Source organism: Malus domestica, chromosome 15 (genome assembly GCF_042453785.1).
Source record: "Malus domestica chromosome 15, GDT2T_hap1".
In the NCBI taxonomy this organism is placed as follows: Eukaryota; Viridiplantae; Streptophyta; class Magnoliopsida; order Rosales; family Rosaceae; genus Malus; species Malus domestica.
This window is the reverse complement of record NC_091675.1, coordinates 51,456,702-51,479,178: the sequence shown is the minus strand read 5'-3', so window position 1 is coordinate 51,479,178 and position 22,477 is coordinate 51,456,702. Positions and strand designations below refer to the sequence as shown.

The 22,477-nt window shown below is 36.7% G+C and overlaps 1 protein-coding gene and 1 long non-coding RNA gene across 2 annotated transcripts; one reads left to right on the top strand and one right to left on the bottom strand.

Annotated features, from left to right (window-relative positions):
* Positions 1–16,726: 16,726 nt before the first annotated feature.
* On the top strand, positions 16,727–17,864 carry LOC139192070 (uncharacterized). Its single transcript, XR_011575867.1, has 3 exons — positions 16,727–17,115; positions 17,204–17,263; positions 17,797–17,864. It is a non-coding gene; the product is annotated as an uncharacterized lncRNA (long non-coding RNA).
* Positions 17,865–19,817: 1,953 nt separating this feature from the next.
* LOC114821537 (caffeic acid 3-O-methyltransferase 1-like) lies at positions 19,818–22,127 on the bottom strand. Its single transcript, XM_029094084.2, has 4 exons — positions 21,669–22,127; positions 20,669–20,979; positions 20,353–20,417; positions 19,818–20,256 (listed from the first exon to the last, which is right to left on the bottom strand). The coding sequence occupies exons 1-4, from the start codon at positions 22,070–22,072 to the stop codon at positions 19,960–19,962; spliced, it is 1,077 nt and encodes a 358-aa protein (XP_028949917.1). The 5' UTR covers positions 22,073–22,127; the 3' UTR covers positions 19,818–19,959.
* Positions 22,128–22,477: the final 350 nt, after the last annotated feature.

Genomic DNA, 22,477 nt, shown 5'->3' with positions numbered 1-22,477 from the left:
CATTTGTGTCATGTCCTCCGTTAAATCCAAGTACTCAAGTCTTTTCTTAGGGTCTCTTCCAAAGTTTTCCTAGGTCTTCCTCTACTCCTTCGGCTCCGAACCTCTGTCCCGTAGTCACATTTTCGAACCGGAGCGTCAGTAGGCCTTCTTTGCACATGTCCAAACCACCGGAACCGATTTTCTCTCATATTTCCTTCAATTTTGGCTACTCCTACTTTACCTCGGATATCCTAATTCCCAATCTTATCCTTTCTCGTGTGCCCATACATCCCACGAAGCATCCTCATCTCCGCTACACCCATTTTGTGTACGTTGATGCTTCACCGCCCAACATTTTGTGCCATACAACATCGCTGGCCTTATTGCCGTCCTATAAAATTTTCCCTTGAGCTTTAGTGGCCTACGACGGTCACACAACACGCCGGATGCACTCTTACACTTCATCCATCCAGCTTGTATTCTATGGTTGAGATCTCCATCTAATTCTCCGTTCTCTTGCAAGATAGATCCTAGGTAGCGAAAACGATCACTTTTTGTGATCTTCGCTAGATTGCTCCGGTCATTAGTGTGGATATAAATGGATAGAGATAGGAAAGCAAACACAAGATGTACGTGGTTCACCCAGATTGGCTACGTCCACGGAATAGAGGAGTTCTCATTAATTGTGAAGGGTTTACACAAGTACATAGGTTCAAGCTCTCCTTTAGTGAGTACAAGTGAATGATTTAGTACAAATGACATTAGGAAATATTGTGGGAGAATGATCTCGTAGCCACGAAACTTCTAAGTACCGGAGTGTGGTATCGTCTTGACTTGCCTTATCTGTCTCATAGGTAGATGTGGCATCTTCTCTGGAAGTACTCTTCCTCCATCCAGGGGTGGTATCTGTAACTGGTGGAGATGCACAAGGTAATGTATCAATTTCACTTGAAGCTTACTTGTAGTTTCATGCTTGGTCAAGCGAGATACAAACCATGTAGTAGGAGTCCCCCAAGTCGCCGAGCTGGGGGATCTGCTGAAAGAGGTGACAGACAAGGTAAGCAATCAGAGCTCCGGCTGATTGTTCACATTCTCCCTATTTTGCAGGCAGCATGAAGGATAAAGAGAAGAAAAATGAGGAGAGATGATATGGGATACTTTTGCTTTTGAAGAAGTAACTTTCCACAGGCTTATTCTTGAACTGGGCTGGAGGGTTTTCTGGTTTCCTCCAGAGTATAAGGCCGACTGAAGAATTTGAGGGTCAAAACAAGTCCATCAAATCTAGAGTACGTTCGACCCTGCTGATATGGGATACTTTTGCTTTTGATAGAGTAGTGGATGTATCGGCACGTGTGCTGTTACACTTGTCTCCACATGCTTCCTTGTATCCTTCTCACTTGCCCTATCTGTTCCTCAGGCAGATGCGGTATCTTCCCTGGAAGCATAAGATGTTGAAGATGAGTACTCGAGAGCAATGCCAGGTAAGTAATCAGGTAAGGGGTTCCAGGCAGTCAGTTCCTGGCTGGAAGCTTGATTCCAAGTGTTGACTGATTGCTCTCTTTCTCCTTGTCTTGCAGGTAAGAACAAGGCCAAAGGAAAAGACAGGGAAAAAGCATGATATGGGATACTCTTGCTTTTAACCCTGATGATATGAGATATTCTTGCTCTAGTATAGCTTGTTTACAGAGGTATTATCGGGTGGAAAGAAAGCTGAATATTTTGAAAGGCTTTGTTGGGAGTGCCCTCTCAGATAAGAGAAAGGGTTGAGCATTTTTGCAGGTCTGCCTGTCCGTTAGGGATGGAAGTCGACATATATAGGAGTCTCCCTAACATCAAGTAATAATGCTATTCCTTTACCCTGCTTGGTTATAGCACGGTAGTGGGAGCTGCCAACTTCACATGTTTTAACTCTGTCAGAGCACTTTGAAAAAGTGGTTTGTGGTATCTGGAAAGCTGATGTTGCGTGTGAAGATTACAGACTTGTCGGGGGTCTGGCTCTCGAGATTCGGAGAACGATGCCTCTTCGATTTTTGAGAAAGCAATCTTGTTGGGGGTCTGGCTCTCGAGATTCGGAGAGCGGTGTCTCTTCGATTTTTGAGAAAGTAATCATGTTGGGAGTCTGGCTCTCGAGATTCGGAGGGCCGTGCCTCTTCGATTTTGGAGCAAGCAATCTTGTTGGGAGTGTTTTCTCGAATGTGAGTAAAGGTTGGGCATGTTTGCTAGTCTACCTTGCCACGAAGCACAGAGGTTGACACACATGGACTTTCCAATTATCCAGCAGTGGTACTGTTCCTTTACCCTCTCTTCGATTTTGAGAAAGTAATCATGTTGGGAGTCTGGCTCTCGAGATTCGGAGGGCCGTGCCTCTTCGATTTTGGAGCAAGCAATCTTGTTGGGAGTGTTTTCTTGAATGTGAGTAAAGGTTGGGCATGTTTGCTAGTCTACCTTGCCACGAAGCACAAAGGTTGACACACAGGGACTTTCCAATTATCCAGCAGTGGTACTGTTCCTTTACCCTCTCTTCAATTTTTGAGAAAGTAATCATGTTGGGAGTCTGGCTCTCGAGATTCGGAGGGCGGTGCCTCTTCGATTTTGGAGCAAGCAATCTTGTTAGGAGTGTTTTCTCGAATGTGAGTAAAGGTTGGGCATGTTTGCTAGTCTACCTTGCCACGAAGCACAGAGGTTGACACACCGGGACTTTCCAATTATCCAGCAGTAGTACTGTTCCTTTACCCTTGTGGGTAATAATATGGTAGCTAGACCTTCAAAATTTATGTGTCTAAACTTTGTTAGTGTTGTTTCTTTGCAATTCTTTTACCCTTCTTGGTCAGAGCGATGTAGTGGGAGCTGCAAGCTTCACGTGTCTCAACTTTGTCAGAGAACTTTGGCAAAGTTATCTGTGGTACCCATGAGCTACTGTTGCGTGTGGGAAGTGGGTGATTGAACAGTACGATTCATGTGCTTTCTACTTCGCCAGAAATCTTCGACAGAATGCCCATAATTTCCGCAAAGCTGAGTGTGCGTGTGACAGGTGCTGACAAGGCTGGAAAAGTAGGTGCCTCTTCGATTTCTGAAATCGGCCCTCGTGGTCTCTGAGCAGCCCAGCTTTTGAGAAAGCAAGCCTCTTCGATTTCTGAGATCGGCCTTTGTGGTCTTTGAGCAGCCCTGCTTTTGAGAAAGCAAACACCTCTTCGATTTCTGAGATCGACCCTCGTGGTCTCTGAGCAGCCCAGCTTTTGAGAAAGCAAACGTCTCTTCGATTTCTGAGCAGGCGCTTCTTCGATTTCTGAAGCTTCGTCGAGTGCAGATTTTTATAGGGGCTGACATTAAGTTCCAAAGCACACTTGAATATCCACCAGTAGAAGCTCCATTCTTGCACTTCTAAGATCTTGATTTGTCCGACCTCTTCTCTCTTCAACACCTTTGAAAATGTCTGGCCCCTCCGACCGTCGTTTTGACTTGAACCTTGTTGAAGAGGCAGCCCCGCCTTCTCCAGACAACATATGGCGCCCATCCTTCGTCTCCCCTACTGGTCCTCTTACCGTTGGGGATTCCGTGATGAAGAATGATATGACCGCTGCGGTAGTGGCCAGGAACCTTCTCACTCCCAAAGATAACAGATTACTTTCCAAACGGTCTGATGAGTTGTCTGTTAAGGATTCTCTGGCTCTCAGTGTTCAGTGTGCAGGTTCTGTGTCTAATATGGCCCAACGCCTATTTGCTCGAACCCGCCAAGTTGAATCATTGGCGGCTGAAGTGATGAGTCTCAAACAGGAGATTAGAGGGCTCAAGCATGAGAATAAACAGTTGCACCGGCTCGCACATGACTATGCTACAAACATGAAGAGGAAGCTTGACCAGATGAAGGAATCTGATGGTCAGGTTTTACTTGATCATCAGAGATTTGTGGGTTTGTTCCAAAGGCATTTATTGCCTTCGTCTTCTGGGGCTGTACCGCGTAATGAAGCTCCAAATGATCAATCTCTGATGCCTCCTCCTTCTAGGGTTTTGTCCAGTACTGAGGCTCCGAATGATCCCCCTCCGGTGCCTTCTCTTTCTGGGGCTCTACCGACTGCTGAAACTTCTCCTAAGCAACCTTTGTGAAGGCTCCCTCTTGTTTGTTTATTTTGACTCAAGTATATGTACATATTTGTAACTTATCGGGGATATTAATAAATAAGCTTTCCTTCATTTCAACGTATTGTGTTAAATACACCAAAGCCTTCTTTGCTAAGTTCTTTGAATTTTCTTTTGTTGAAGCTTGTATGTTGAAGCTTTGTGAGTGGAGCATATAGGTTGAGGTAGTGTTCCCTTAATTTCGATAAAACATATACCAATTCATATACGACATATAAATTCATATGCATGGCATTTAAGGCATACTTACATTTAAACACATTTCTGGGAAAATATCAAGTATATAGATATATACTAAAACCAAAAGCCCCCTCACTGGTATGTCGAAGGTCGTAGCCCCCGAGTCACCCTTGAATGCGTTCGTCCTCGGGATAAGTCTCACTTATATGCAAATTAACTATAAAAACGTTATTTTAAAGCACATAGACAAAACTAGCTAATAACTTCTCATACATAGCTCAAATTGGGTATATGAATATACCACAATGACCTACACAACCTTATGATCATCCCCAAATTTTTAGAATAATTTTTGGACCACTCACACGCCGCCATGCGCCGGCAAGGGCACGGCCCTACGCGCCTCCAAGCACGGCCACGTGATACTGACGGCGTTAGTCAACGCCGTCAGGAATATTCCGTTAAAACCCAACGGTAGCAATTAAAGATGACTGACGGCGCTAGCATATTCCGTCAACCTTGACGGAATATACTCCTTTCTTCTCCGGTGAGTCGCCGGTCGCCGGCGACTTCGCCTGTTTCTGGGTAAAACTTTAAAATGCTTAGTCTCCTTCGTTTCTTCACCATTTTCCACAAAATTGGTACCAAAATGAAGCTAATAACATGTAGAATCATGTTATATAACTTTAAGGCTTAAGATTTACTAGGTTTTCCCCGAGAAAGCTCGATAGTTCGGCTTACCTAGATACATGTCGATCTCAGCCCTCCGACGTCCATTTCCTTCCAACGAAATACCCCGAGACTCGTGAGGGCCTCCTTAAGCTTCATATAAGCTTCAAATTCCCTGAAACACAAGATTCACATATGCATGAACATTGACAAAATCAGAGCTAGGGTTTCCACGTGAAATCGAAGGTTTCCTTACCTAAAAATGGTACCAATCGATTTGTCTAAGCTTCACGAACACAATGGTGTGCTTAAGTACCTCAATCTGTCACGTTTCAAAGAGATTTGGGTGTCGTCCGTACAAGAGAGAAGAGAGAGAAAGAGTCTAAGAGATGAGAGAGCACGGGAGAGAAGAGAGAGGGTGAGTGTTGTGTGTGTGAGCTCCACGTGGTCACCAACCAACCAAGAAAATAACCTCTAAGTCTCATAATATGTCACACATACACTACAATCTCAACGTCTAAGGATAAAACCGTCCTTTCACGTCCTCGAGAATAAAATAATACACATCTTCAGGACGGGCTGTGACAAATATACTATAAAATAAATAAATAAATAAATTTTAAAATTTAAAATTTATATAGAATAATAATTAATAAACAATATATACATATTCATTATATCTATTGTATTTTATGGTAAGTTTTTTTTTAGTAGTTTAAAAAATTAAAATCATCAAAATAACTTTTTCCTTATCGTGTCAAAACATATTACCTGTGTATCACTCTCGTGTAAACATGTTAAGGACCCGTTATTAATGGGTTATTATCGTATGACCCAATAATGACCCGATTAGTTATCGTGTTGACCCGAAACCCGTTATTCTTGTGTCGTATAACGAGTCGTGTAAGAAATTACCAAGTCTATACTTGAGTATATCATTTTGGCAATTACGTGACGGGCAAGGAAACAACTGCATTCTTGAAATCCAAGATTTGTTTTGGGGTTTTGGGTTGAGAAGTGATTTTTGCACGTCATTTTTTTTTTCATGTACACTTTTATTCATGTTGATCTTTTAATTAAATAAACCAAAGAATTGTTGTAATTAATATGTGATTGTGCAAATTCTTAATAGATTTGGTTTAGGATTCCTATAAATCTGGTGATTCTATCTTGTTAGGTTTTGTATTATTTGGAAAAACGACGACGACGGCAAAAACCAAGAAAATAATAAGTTAATAACATTCAAGTGGCAAAAACTACGACGGCAAAGTAGGCCGATCTAAAATCTTGATTTAAGCTTGAGGAAAGACTTCCTCTTGTTTCATCCTTTGTAACAATCACATGTAATTAAAGATGTGTTCATGTGATTATGGTTGCACTTTACATATGTGTTAATTAGCTTGTTAACAAATTAAAATAACGATTTAAAGAATTCCTAATTTGTTGGACAAATTTGGTTGATAGTTCATCCCAATTAATTAAGTGTACAGAGATTAAAGTTCCACGGAAGCTTTCCTGATAAATTCCTTGCATGCTATGGTTTTTTTTTTTTTTCAATGCATGGAGAAGGATTTCATTACTCATATACATTGTTGTTGTGACGATAATATAACGTGTAAAATTATTTTGAAACTAATATAGTATCAAAAATGTGAGACGATACAATAAAAGTGTCGCTCTTCGATACATGAGGAAGAGACATGCCACATGACAGTCCGTAATTAACTTTATGCCGTAAACGTAACAGATTTACCAAAAGGGGAAACTTAATATGAGTCTAATTTTATGAGCCATTATTAGTTATAATCCAATTTTGTTTAATTTTTAGGTTAGGTCCAGTGATTCATTGTCCACATAAGCTTATTTGTATTCTCTTGCCAAATTTACCCTTAAATTTACCAATTAAGTAATTACTGTATTTTTTTAAGTTTGTGATTAATGTTAATCTTATCCTTAATTATAGGATTAGAGATTTAAATCTCCATTTTTTTCTTCTCCTTCCCCAAATCGTTCATTTCTCTTTTCTTGTTTCTCCCTCACAATATCTTTCTCTTCCTGCGTTATTTTGCCCAGTAATCTTCTACCATAATATTCTTCTTATGCTCCTCCTTTCATAAGGATGATCAATATACATTGAATGGTTTAAAAAAAATATTGTATAAGTCAATCTTGTGTTTTAGGTTCTTCGTCTCATCTTTTTTTTTTTTTTTTGGCTTCATTCTCCTTTATATATATATATATATATATATATATATATATATATATATATATATATATATTAACTTTGAAGTTCTATCGAATTAGCATTTTCTCTAGTGTTTCCTCCCTCAATATCATTTTTCTGCACGATTTTTTTTTGTTTTTATCTACCTATATCACTTGTCCTTCTTTTTTTTATCTTTTTATATTATATTGTGCATGTATCATGAATAATTGTATTTATCTACCTATTATTTTGTTGATAATCTATCTAAGATTAATTGTGTAACATCCCACATCGCCCAGGGGAGTGATCCTTAAATGTATATTATCATCCCTACCTAGCACGAGGCCTTTTGGGAGCTCACTGGCTTCGGGTTCCGTAGGAACTTCGAAGTTAAGCAAGTTCACGCGAGAACAATCCCAAGATGGGTGACCCACTGGGAAATTCTCGTGCGAGTTCCCAGAAACAAAACCGCGATGGCGTAGTCGGGGCCCAAAGCAGACAATATCGTGCTATGGTGGTGGAGCGGGACGGGATGTGGTGAACCCCGGGCCGGGATGTGACAAATTCGTATCATAGTCAATCCCTGGCCGGAAGTGTGTCGACAAAGACGTCGGGCCCCTAAGGGGGGTGGATTGTAACATCCCACATCGCCCAGGAGAGTGATCATTAAATGTATATTCTCATCCCTACCTAGCACGAGGCCTTTTTGGAGCTCACTGGCTTCGGGTTCCGTAGGAACTTCGAAGTTAAGCAAGTTCGCGCGAGAACAATCCCAGAATGGGTGACCCACTGGGAAGTTCTCGTGTGAGTTCCCAGAAACAAAACCGTGAGGGCGTAGTCGGGGCCCAAAGTGGACAATATCGTGCTACGGTGGTGGAGCAGGCCCGGGATGTAGTAGACCCCGGGCCGGGATGTGACAAATTGTGTTTATCCACCTATATATCACAAATTAATTGTGTTATCTACCTATACAATATGTTTTTGTTCATAGTCTATATGCATCATAGATTATTTTGTATTATCTATCTATACAATAGGTTTTTGTTCATAGTCTACCTCTATCATAGATTCTACCTACATCACAAATTTTTTTATTTTATTTTTTATCTACCTCTGGCAATGTTTCTTTTAATTTTTGATAAACTTATAAGATGTGTAATAATGTCTTTTTATTAGAAAACAGGTAGATAAAGGTATTTGAAGATAATTTTAAAAATTCAAATTTAAAGAATTAAAAAAAAATTCGAGGGGCAAAACAGGTGTAATAGAAAATCAAATAAAATTGGACCCAATTCAAAAACAGTTGAATTTTTTGGACCTGAATCAAAGTGCCCCTTACCAAAAAAACGTGGGACCAATTTTGTTTTTCAAATATTGTATAGGCCATTCATTAAACAAAGATTAAAATCATCGTCCGTAAACCGCAGTGAAAGTACCGGGACACCAACCGTTTTTCACTTTCTCCTTTCCCCTTCTCACTTCAATTACACTTTAGATTAGGGCCTACAACGCATCACTATAGGCGCCTTTTTACGAGAGTGTATTTTTGTTTATTGCTATTTGATGAGTTTATATTTTGAGATTTGTATATTCATTTACCAATTTTTTGAGGCTATTATCCTCATTTTTTAATTTCTTTGTCCTCTCTCATTTATCTCTCTCAACTAATAGACCGTTCAATGTATATTTTTTTTTTTGTTAAAGCGTAAACTTTATTAAATCCTAATAAAAATGTTTACATCTTCTGCAAGAATATTAAAAAGAAATTCAGGGTCAGAGGGCATCCCAAAGAAAAAAGCCACCATGCAAGGTAGCATATGAAGCAACGTTCAATATATTTGATTGAGTGATGGTTTCATGTGGGAAAACTTTGAAACTAAGAGATTTTTATTATTATTATTTATGAATCTTATGAATTGATTTACCTCATGAAATTGTTATTTAGTCAGTTTTGTCTCACTTTGTCCCACATTTCCATCTCATTTAGTCTCAATTTATCCTATTTTTCATCCATTTAGTCAAACAGACGTTAAATCAGTTTCAGGGTATAAAAGGATACTAAATTACAATTTGAGGGCAAAGTAATTAATAACCTTTTTTTATAATTATTTTATTTTTAGTTAGAGCAGAAAACTTTATTTTTATTAGTAAAACTTTATTCTTATTAATAAGTGTACGAGCTAATTTAGTGCTCTCCCATTTTCTCCCTAAAGCAAAATCTTTATAAGCTTAAACAAAAAAATGCTGTAAGAGTTAGAAACGCTTTAAAATTTTTGCTTTTGAACTTAATCGTAACATATTTCACCATTTTTAACCGTTTTAAAAGCAATTTCAAACGAACAGATTTTTTTTAAAACTTTTTGACATGTTCATACCAAAAATATTTTAACGGATAGGTAACAATCAACAAAATTAGTTTTAGCAAGACTACGACCAAACCAAATAGCGGGCATTGATCTCTACCTGTATATACCATCCCTGTGGAGGCTGTGTTATCATCTTCCATTTTCTCACCATTCTGATCGAACCACCGTCGCCGGAAACTATGCCTTCTCTAGCAAGTTTCTAGTGAGTAATTGGAGTAGTCCCCGTCATTGTCCTTTTGTCCAAAAATCCCTCAATCCGATATGGTTCGCTCACAAAGTACTTTCTTCACAATGTACTTTCTTCAATCTCTTTCTTGCTTTCAATTTTCTCAGCAACCAAACGATGGTAAAGATTGCAGAACAAAGCTTCAGTCGGTACAGAAATTGTTGATGTTTACTTATCAAATTTGTGGATGCAAATTTCCATCTTCTTCTTCTTGGACAAAATTGCACCTACAAAACAATTAACACCTTGGGTCAACCCAACGGGTAAAGTGACCCGACCCGTTATGACCCGTTAAGAAAAATATATTTTTTTTCTTAAATTTGCACATACCACACATTGCCACATAAATATTACTTCAAAACATTAAAACACATTTGTCGTTTAAGTACTACATCTACACTCGAAAATAAGAGCCTAATAAAAAAATAATACATACACTACTAATCTATTACAAATTTTAAATGTGCAAGGATATGCAAAATGAAACAGTTTTTGTTTTCAAGGTTGTGAAATCTTTCTCAAAAGTTTAAACCTCAATTTACAAAATCCTTGATTTACATCGATCATCATGAAACATGTTTGACGGTTGGATCATTGAAACTAGTTTCGTAGAATGAGTATCCCATCAAAACAATAGATTCACTAATACTTAATAGTTTATTCATACTTTTATTAAGTATAATATAAGATTTTGTGGCATCCACTAGTGTAAATATTTTAAATTGAAGATCGAATTCAATCATTGTATTCATATAGGGTCAAGGAGTGTGGTTGTAAAAAAACATCAAAATCGGAGTTAAAATGACCGTTAAATCATGATTTTTCGTTTATAACCGTCGAAAAGTTTTGTCCCGTTACTTGATCTCTGAATGTTTGTTTTTTGTAATTTTTGACGTATGCGATCTTGAAGTATATACAAACATGTTTGACGGTTGGATCTTTGAAACTAGTTTCGTAGAATGAGTATCCCATCAAAACAATAGATTCACTAATACGTAATAGTTTATTCATACTTTTATTAAGTATAAAATAAGATTTTGTGGTTTCCAATAGCGTAAATATTTTAAATTGAAGATCGAATTCAGTCATTGTATTCATATAAGGTCAAGGAGTGCAGATGCAAAAAATCATCAAAATCAGAGTTAAAATGACCGTTAAATTGTGATTTTTCTTTTTATAACCGTCGAAAAGTTTTGTCCCGTTAATTGATCTCTAAATGTTTGTTTTTTGTAATTTTTGATGTATGCGATCTCGAAGTATATACAAACATGTTTGACGGTTGGATCTTTGAAACTAGTTTCGTAGAATGAGTATCCCATCAAAACAATAGATTCACTAATACTTAATAGTTTATTCATACTTTTATTAAGTATAACATAAGATTTTGTGGTATCCACTAGTGTAAATATTTTAAATAGAAGATCGAATTCAATCATTGTATTCATATAAGGTCAAGGAGTGTAGTTGTAAAAAATCATCAAAATCGGAGTTAAATTAACCGTTAAATCGTGATTTTTCATTTATAACCGTCGAAACGTTTTGTCCCGTTACTTGCTCTCTGAATGTTTTTTTTTTGCAATTTTTGGCGAATGCGATCTCGAAATATATACAAACATGTTTGACGGTTGGATCATTGAAACTAGTTTCGTAGAATGAGTATCCCATTAAAACAATAGATTCACTAATACTTAAGAGTTTATTCATACTTTTATTAAGTATAACATAAGATTTTGTGGTATCCACTAGTGTAAATATTTTAAATTGAAGATCAAATTCAATCATTGTATTCATATAAGGTCAAGGAGTGTAGTTGTAAAAAATCATCAAAATCGGAGTTAAATTAACCGTTAAATCGTGATTTTTCGTTTATAACCGTCGAAAAGTTTTGTCCCGTTACTTGCTCTCTGAATGTTTGTTTTTTGCAATTTTTGGTGTATGCGATCTCGAAATATATAAAAACATGTTAGACGGTTGAATCATTGAAACTAGTTTCGTAGAATGAATATCCCATCAAAACAAAAGATTCACTAATACTTAAGAGTTTATTCATACTTTTATTAAGTATAACATAAGATTTTGTGGTATCCACTAGTGTAAATATTTTAAATTGAAGATCGAATTCAATCATTGTATTCATATAGGGTCAAGGAGTGTAGTTGTAAAAAATCATCAAAATCAGAGTTAAATTAATCGTTAAATCGTGATTTTTCGTTTGTAACCGTCGAAATGTTTTGTCCCGTTACATGATCTCTGAATGTTTGTTTTTTGCAATTTTTGGCGTATGCGATCTCGAAGTATATATAAACATGTTTGACGGTTGGATCATTGAAACTAGTTTCGTAGAATGAGTATCCCATTAAAACAATAGATTCACTAATACTTAATAGTTTATTCATACTTTTATTAAGTATAATATAATATTTTGTGGTATCCACTAGTGTAAATATTTTAAATTGAAGATCGAATTCAATCATTGTATTCATATAAGGTCAAGGAGTGTAGCTACAAAAAATCATCAAAATCAGAGTTAAAATGACCGTTAAATCGTGATTTTTCTTTTTATAACCGTCGAAAAGTTTTGTCCTGTTACTTGATCTCTGAATGTTTGTTTTTTGTAATTTTTGACGTATGCGATCTCGAAGTATATAGAAACATGTTTGACGGTTGGATCTTTGAAAATAGTTTCGTAGAATGAGTATCCCATCAATACAATAGATTCACTAATACTTAATAGTTTATTCATACTTTTATTAAGTATAACATAAGATTTTGTGGTATCCACTAGTGTAAATATTTTAAATTGAAGATCGAATTCATTACTTGTATTCATATAGGGTCAAGGAGTGTAGTAAAAAATCATCAAAATCAGAGTTAAAATAACTGTTAAATCGTGATTTTTTGTTTATAACTGTCGAAAACTTTTGTCCCATTACTTGATCTCTGAATGTTTGTTTTTTGCAATTTTTGGGGTATGCGATCTCGAAGTATATACAAACATGTTTGACGGTTGGATCATTGAAACTAGTTTTGTAGAATGAGTATCCCATCAAAACAATAGATTCACTAATACTTAAGAGTTTATTCATACTTTTATTAAGTATAACATAAGATTTTGTGGTATCCACTAGTGTAAATATTTTAAATTGAAGATCGAATTAAATCATTGTATTCATATAGGGTCAAGGAGTGTGGTTGTAAAAAATCATCAAAATCAGAGTTAAAATGACCGTTAAATCGTGATTTTTCGTTTATAACCGTCGAAAAGTTTTGTCCCGTTACTTGCTCTCTGAATGTTTGTTTTTTGCAATTTTTGGCGTATGCGATCTCGAAGTATATACAAACATTTTTGACGGTTGGATCGTTGAAATTAGTTTCGTATAATTCGTATCCCATGAAGTTCAATGGTGTGTGTGTGTGTATATATATTTATTTATTAAGTAGATTTAAATCTATTTATTTTGTATGTATAATTATTATAGTTTTTAGGGGTATAAAATTTAATATATATATATATATATATATAATTATTATAGTTAATATTTTGGGTATAATTATTATAGTATATATAATTATTATAATTATTATAGTTAATTTAATATATATATATATATATAATTATTATAGTTTTTAGGGGTATAAAATTGTTAAATTAATATATATATATAATTATTATAGTATTTTTTTTGGGTTATAAATTATTAAATTAATATTCTGCTTATCGTGTATCGTGTTACCCACGTGTATACCCGAACAAACCCGTTATCTTAACAGGTGCTTATCGGGTTACCCGATAACGACCCGTTTTGTTATCGTGTCGACCCGAACACCTTTTAATTTCGTGTCGTGTCGTGTCGGGTTATCGGGTCGTGTCAGGAATTGCCAGGCCTAGTGTGAGGGAGGGGGGAGATTCCCAAGTTTCACATGTGATACAGGCAAGATAGTTATACAGGTGAATTTGCCACCTGACACGTGAGACTCTCTCTCTAGTTTCTAAACCTTGCAAACTCCTTTGCCGCCGGCCCTAGCCTTTGGCTTGGGTGCCAATGGCTATCCTTGTCCAAGTTCCTTGTTCTCCTATTTCCTTCCTTCTCCTGATCCTCTTCTTTCTTTTTCAATTTTCTCCTGAGATTTTTCTCAATTTCCTTGAGCTTTGTCTCAAATTTTTCCATGAGTTTGTCTCACTTTTGGACTTCATGTCCCTCCTCTCCACCCCTCCATTTCCTTTGGCCGTTCTTTTCCAAACCCAAAACTCCATCTTTCCTCACTTTTCCCATTTGCCTCCCTTCCCCATAAATCATCCCCACCCCATCCTTTGCTCTGATCTGCATGACTCTGGACCAAATATGGTTGCCAACCTTATTTCCCTTTCTCACTGTCCCCCCCCCCCCAAAATGGCTTGCCGAATTTCCATCGAGGCCAAGCGTACTGCGACTTCAACCAAAGTAAGGGTATTTTACATACCCCCTTAGCCTCACAAACTATCCATGTGTTACTGTGTTTGTACATATTTGTTGGGATTCGTGAATGGAATTTGGATCTGGTGACTATCTTTTGGTTCTGCATCTTTAGTGAAGAAATCTGGATGTGGTGTGCTTCTTGGTGTGGGTTTGGTACTTTTGTGCTGCGATGTCTTGTTCATTTTCACCACTTGGTCATTTTCTCTAGTGTTGCTAGTTCAGTAGCTGCTAGCAAGACTTTCGTGGCGATGACGGTGGCGGATGCTTCTTTCTACGGTCGAAACTTAAGGATTTGGGTTCCCGTTTTAGTTTATTTATTTGGGCTAAGCTTTTATGTATCTGTTTCCCAATGTATTTGAGTTATTTTGCCTTCCTTTGAGTTGGCCTGTACCCTACTATCGGATTAATGCATTTAGCTTTTCAGACCAAAAAAATAAAAAATGAAAAATGAAAACATAATCCAAGCTTCCAAATACTCATCAATAGTAATGTGTGTGTGTTTTTATTTTTTTGGTTAATAAAGTTTATATTGGCACCTCACATAATATTAAGTACAGGCACATGGAATTTTATTATTAAATAAGGTGTTTATTCTAATATGCAATTACTATTTAGGCAGTATATGAATTAAAAACAAAAAAAACAAATTATACATATACTAAAATTCAACAAAAACACTGTTTATTAACAGTGTAAGGACGAAACTGCCATCCAATTCCTTTGATATGAGCCCTTTTTTTCCATTTTACACAGAAAAAAGACGGGTTTGCCCTCCTATCCCACGCGTCCATCATCGCTGCTTCGACTTCCGCTTCTCGACTCTTCTGTTGTTTTCTGCTTTCTCTCATCCAAAAAAAAAAAAAAAAAACCCCTGCTTCTCCTTCTCTCTCTCCCTCCTTTTCTTTACTAGGATTGCTGCATGCTTCAGATTGGTTTCTGGAAATCGGAGGAACCGATGAAATTGACGTCTGGATTTCGAGAGAAGGTTGAATTCTTTAATGTTTATGATGAGGTTTCCTGTGTACCAAGTGCTTTCCATCTCCCATTTTCTTGATTTATTAAGGACTTACTTGCATTTTGTTGGATTTGTAGATGGGAGAAATATCAAAGTGAGGAAGAAGTAGCTCTTGGTCGTGGGAAGCGCCTGCGGAAAGCTGTTTCTTATCGGGAAGCATATGCTACACACCCAACTGAAACTTTGAGTGAGGTACTCAAGTATAGCTTTGGTTTCATTAACCTTTTGGGTTATTAAATTTGTATGCTCTGATTGTTTTGCAATTTGAGTTTGGATTGGAATTTAATTTTGATTTACAAATTTCTGATAAAACCTCAAAAAGAAATTTAGGAACGTGTAATTTTTATTTTGGCATAATTGGATAAATGGTCCCCGTGGTCATAAGGTATTCGGATGATAGCCCCTGTGGTAAAAAAATTCGGATTTAAACCCCTGTGGTCTAAGTCTGTTAGGATTTAAACCCCTGTGGTCTAAGTCTGTTAGGATTTAAACCCTTGTGGTCTAAGTCTGTTAGGATTTATGCCATTCTGTTAAATAATGCTGACGTGGCTGACACATATATGCCACGTGGCAAAAATAATAATTTTTAATTTTTTTTAAAACCTGAATTTTTACAAAAAAAAAAAAAAAACGCAGATCTGCAAGAAGAAGAAGAAGGAAGAGGGAGAGGGAGGAGGGCGCGGAGAGAGGGCTCCGGCGGGGAGGGGGGGAGCTGGTCTCCGGCGGGAAGAAGAAGAAGAAGAAGAAGAAGAAGAAGGAAGAGGGAGAGGGAGGAGTCGCGCGGGGAGACTGGCGGGAAGAAGAAGAAGAAGGAAGAAGGAGAAGAACGGCGGGGGGGGGGGGGGGGAACGGGTGGAGGGCGGGGGGGGAGGTTCTGGGTTTTTTTTTTTTTTTGTAAAAATTCAGGTTTTAAAAAAAAATTATTATTTTGCCACGTGGCAGACATTTGGCAGCCACGTGGCATATATGTGGCAGCCACGTCAGCATTATTTAACAGAAGGGCATAAATCCTAACAGACTTAGACCACAGGGGTTTAAATCCGAATTTTTTTACCACAGGGGCTATCATCCGAATACCTTATGACCACGGGGACCATTTATCCGATTAGGCCTTTTATTTTTTGGTTTTCTTTCTTCTGATTTTTTGGGTTTTCATCTGGGATATTTTCTGAACATGCTCCATTTATTTTACGCTTGGTTTCGTATACCCTACAGCAGTCAAATAAATAACCTTACAGAACCAGAAGCCACTGAAATGGCGAGTGGCATATATGTTTATTTCTATGTTTTCAAATCTGGGTTTTAGATATTTTTCTTTGTTTTGGTTAATTATTGAATTTTGGCTCCCAATTTCTTAAAACTTTAGATTTTTTCTTTTTTTTTTTGCTAATTAGTGTGAGAATATGTGTCCAATATTGGATTCATCCAATTTCAGGGCAGAGAAAACAGGGTGGTGACAGTAGAGAATTCCAACTTCTTTGTGGTGGAAATCATAGTTTCATTTTAGATTTTCTTTTGGGTATATGAAATGAGTTGGAATGATGTCTCATGATTATGTGAATGTTTTTTTAATTTAGTTGTGAACCTAATAATCTAATCGTGTCTCATGATTATGTGAATATTAATAAATTTAGTTGTGAACCAGAACCTGGGTATCAACCAAGGACTGATATCAATCCCAGAAGGTCATGTTGGGGTATATTGGAGTGGAAGCGCTCTTCTGAAGACAATTACAGATCCAGGTGATGTGCATTGAGAAGTTGCTTGCATAGGGCCTTAAATTTGCCTGCTTCTCATTATTTCAAATTTCAGGTTTTCATCTCAATCTGCCTCCGGTCACCCATTTTGACCCTGTTCAAGTGACCCTGCAGACTGATCAGGTAACTTTGGTAATCCATGTTTGGAAGATTGAGGATTCTGTCCTTCCATTCATTATAGGTTTGAAAGCTTCTGTTAGCAACATTGTAGGCAAGGGATATTCCATGTGGTACAAAAGGGGGTGTCATGATCAATTTTGAGAAGATTGAGGTAAAGCTATGCGATATTATTCTTTAGTATTTGTATATTAGTTTCACTTAATTGAAGGTCTTGAAAAACTCCATTTAATAAATCCAAAATGTGTATTCCTTTAGGTGCTGTTTGATAACCATTTGTTTTTTAGTTTCAAGTTTTTGTTTGGATTTATTTTTGCGCATTTACGATAACTTTACTTTAGTATATGTAGATTTAATATTACAATTTAGTATTAATTTATATATTATCTTCTTAGGTTCTTCAAGCATTTAGCTTCTTAGAACATTTTTGAAAAAAGCTGGAGTAATGCATTTTTTAGTGTGGTCTAACTTCCTTTTCATTGAAGTGGGATTTTTGAGAGGGACTGGTGGATCTCTAAAAAGGAACTTGGTGGAAATTCCTTATTACACTATTCTATCTCAGAATTTGTGAATTATATGCAAGTATAGATGTTGTCTTAACTAGATCGTTGTTTTAAACAACCGACTCATTTTTTGCTATTACTTTTCAGATTTTAGTTATGTAGATACTCTCTCTTCATTTTTCAGATGGTTGACAAATTGGATGATGATGGCAATAGAATTTGGTCCACCTGATTTTAAAGAGGCCCTATAAGGTAATATGCTCCGCCTCAATTTTACAGAGCTCTTACATTAGTTTTTTCTTGCTCTTTTTTAACTCTTGACATGATTTCAGGATGTTGGAAGAGCCCTCTTCCGAGCACATGTCGAGGGTCAACTAAAGGTTAACATATTTGTATATTTATTATTAGCTAACTCTTAATTATGATGCTGTTAAAAAAAAAGTCAAGGATAAGTTGAAGGGTTTGAAAGAAACTAAAGTGGAATTAATTGGAACCGAACCATTCACTAGAAAGCGATATATTTTTAGGTGTATTCGGAATACAAAGTAGTATAATAAGTGGTATATGTGGTTTATATTTTCTATACTTTTTCTTATAATCTCTTATGCCTTGGTCTAATTACTTTCTTGAAAAAGATATTTTTGTAGAAACTTGGTTGCAAGTAAGTTGGAAACGCACAAAACTTTGATCGCGTTCTATAGAAATGCCAGAGAAGGTCATATCCATTTCGTGCAAAATCAGACTTCTTTCTGCACACAGAAACACTAGGTAAACACACATTATCCTTATTTTGTTCATGATATGATTCTACTACCTATAAATTTATTTCAATTTTTTTTCCCTTGCTTGGGATGCTTCCTTAATGACCAACATAGCAGAGGACAACTTTTAACGTTGCTATAAACAACATTTCCCATTAATGTTTTTGGACAAGAAGCAATTTGGGTTTTTTCGTATCCAAAGAACTTCGTAATATTTTTAATAGACGAAATAGATTTCTCTTTTGATATTTAAATTTGTTTCATCCATGATGAGGTTGTGTATAATTTGCATTGGTATTGGTAACTCAATTTTTGACTCAAACATTGTTTATGAAGATTGAAATTGCATAATCTTTCATATAGTTTTCAATCCCGCAGCAACGCGCGGGTACCAATTCTAGTTAGTTTCTAAATACACCCAACTATTTATCTACATGTATTCTAAGATTGGTTTTCTCCAAGCTCTTAAGGATACTCTCACGTCCATTGCAGAACAAAGCCCTAATCACTAAAGTATAACACAGATGATGAAAAAAAAAAAAAAAACTAATGAAAATGATTTGAAAACTTTGAGTTTTAACGATAAAAACAAAATAAAGGGTAAAGTGAATAGTACCATGATTGACTTTTTAGTGTGAAAATATGGTTTTTCGTTAAAGTAAACAGTACCGAGAGCTTTTTGTTAAAGTTCCAAAAAAAGAGAGGATATTTTTGTCGAATGAGATATGAAATCAATGTTTTAGAGGCTTAGATGTCTTCTTAAAGTATACGGCAATAATTTTTTCTTAATTGTTGGAACATATAAAACTTGCGATAAGCGAAAAATGAATGACCCTGACTCAAATGAAATATTACCGGTGCGCAATAGGGAGGGTCACACCATTAGAACCATACCCGATGATGTGTAGCACCAGTATCCGATTACCATGATGGATCAGAAGAAGAAGCAATATGCATACCAGCAAAAGCACGAGAAGTATCATCATTTGAACGAGTAGCTTGAGGACGAAACGCGACAATGTGGCCAAATTGATTGCAGGCCCAACTCTGAGCTCTACGGTTGACAAGGGTTGGTCCAAGGATACCAGGGCGTTGATGCACATCACCACGCTGACCATATCGCTCAGCATTAGAGCGTCCACCACCATTACTGCGAGGAGCCCGAACCAGAAGCACCATTAGACAAACCAACAACAGAATTACGGCCAGAAAGTAGCAGGAGTTGAAGCAACAGCCTGATTCATAGCTTGCTTGGATTCAAAGAGCAGGAGCCGAGTTATCAACTCATTAAACGGCGACAGAGGTGGGAAGTTGGTGAGCATAAACACCCAATTCTTACCGCCAAAAGGCCTCATCTCTAGTCAGATACATACGTACACATTTTGCCATAATATATCTCCTTGTAGTTATAAGAAAAATATTTTGCTGATCATGTTCACGTACATACGAATTATGAGCCGGAGTTATTTTTATTTATACCCACATCTAGCAGTTATTTTTATTTATACACACATCTAGACATAGCTCAAAGAAATAATAATCAAGCATAACACTATTTTGCCGATCATCTTCACATACATAGGTGTTTACTTAAAGATCTCCATCACGCAAAAGCTGGAAAAAAAACATTCATATTTAATGCCACTAAATCCAGCACCAGTTGCCAAAGTCATGAACTCTTCTCGGCTCCGCTCCTTTCCTCCCCTGTTTTGACTCAGCATAAGCACATCAAGTAGGGAGGTGCTCTTCACGGCGGTGCTAGTCTCTGGCATCACTGGAAGAAGTGCTTCCACAATAATCACTTTTCCATAATCTGGAATAGCATTGTAACAATTTTCCAACAGCTTTAGGCAGTGTTGGTCACTCCAATCGTGAAGTATCCACTACAAATTTATCAAAAGATACATTGTAACCATTGTTCGTATGACCTAAAACTAAAGAGGAAAATAAAATTAATGTTCGGGAAAATGAAAAATAACCTTCAACAAAATGGCATCCCCAGATGGAACACTTGCAAACATGTCTCCTCCAACATGTTCTACCCCTGCAAAAATAAATTAATTCCTATTTTAAGTTGCAGGGCTTGTGCATGATAAATAAAAAAAGAAGAAAAATAATTCCCGCATGTCGTTTGCTTCTTTTGTATATCTTTTTATATTTATGTCTTTTGATTCTTATATGATTTATTCAACCTGAAGCTAAAACATAAGTGTGTAGGGAAAGGAAAATGGTGAGTGTGCAAACATCATGTTCCAACTAACTATTACGAATCAAATTAACTAAAGTGATCTTTACCAGGATATGAAGCGGCATGTTTTATGACATGAGGCAAGTCATAATTGATACCCTTAATATGGGGATGCTTAGAAGTGATTAGACTAATGGTGACTCCCAAACCACCACCAACATCAACAAGTTGGGTAATTTTCTCAAAACCCTTGTAGAGATGAAGAATCTTGTTGGTGACAATAGTGGTGTGGTTAAACATTGCTGTGTTGAAAACTTGATTAAACCTGGGGTCTAAACCTAGGTACTCAAAACACCCCTTGCCATAGACCCTGTTAAATGGAATTCCTCCTTCAACAACTGCATCTTTCAGTTGGGACCTATCAATGTCAATGTGTATCACCCAAGTTAGAGTTAAAAAGATAAATTACTATTTTTTTTTCTGAAACAAGATAATTACTAGTAATTAGGCTAATTAGAAAATAAAAGCTAGAGAGACCAATTTCTTTTCTACAATGATTGATGTGGCAATTTCTAATTTGTTGTAAATAAATAACTTGTAAGTGATTCCAGAATGAAACAAATGAAAATTGCCAAATGAGTTTATAGCGAGTCGTGCAAAATAGATAAGTTATTTTCAAGTTATATTGGTTTCTTTTTCATAATAATTTCAAAAAATTGGTGCAATTTTGGCACAATTTAAGCTTTGGTTCATGAACTAAAATTTTTGTAGTATTGCTTCCTAAACTTGCCATAATGTGAAGCAATAGTCATTCTGAATAACATTCTTGGTAATTTCCTTTTAGAATAAAAAGTTTAAAGGGGCCAAATAGGGACGAAGTTCATATGGAGTTATTCAAAAAAATTATTGTTTTCCATTGTAACAAGTTTAGAGACCAATATTTAGGGATATTTAATTTAAAGACCAAAGTTCCAATTGAACTAAAATTCAGAACTATTGCTCTAATTATCTCTAATAATTCTAAAAACAAAATATAGATGAATAAAAAGAGAAAAGGGTTAAGGCAATGGTTAATTCGTAGGGGCAAGAGAGTAGTACTAAACAGACCAGGAGTCTAGGACGACCTTGTCTTGAATCAATGCCATCATGGGACCGAAAGAAATACCATCTTCATTAGTCACAAAGTAGTTGGACACAGGACCAAGGCTGTAGAGCCTCTGAGAATCAGACCCATCTTCTTCATTAGCAACGACAGAGCAGCTGAGAATAGAGTAACTGGCTAGGAGCCTTAGAATACGATCCAACATCATCGGTGCCTCAGAATTCCTGGTGCCGCTGCCGATATGGGCTGCAATCTCTGATGAAGACAGATTGGCACCAGGACCGGCTTTCGCTATGATGTCTAAAACGCCTAGCTCGATTGCTGATTGCATAGACATGGACAGCACAGAAGAAAACACCAGCTGCATGGCACAGCCGAAGTTTTCCTCTTCTTCCAGCTGCAGGGCCATTGGACTGTCTATGTTTGTATTGTGATACTTAATGCCACCTGAATGTGTTTACTTATCTTCTCTATATATAAAGCCAGAACTTCCTTTTGGTCAATTCGCGCTTTATATTTTAAGTCTTCTTACATGGAAACAAATTTTAGTCTATCAAGTGAGGTTAGCTTTCGGCACTGATAGTTGAATTTTTGTTTGACTCCCTCTATTTTATACGCCGGTCTATTTTACATGCCTTGATCAAACTTCCACTTAAATGTACAAGTGCAATTCTACTAGAAGTCTGCATAACTCTATCATCTATGTGGGGTCTGTGGAAACATTCAAACTCTACAAATGTTATAGAATTCCATATACAATACATGATAATGTATTGAAAACGGGAGAATTGTCATGAGAATCAATTAAAATAAG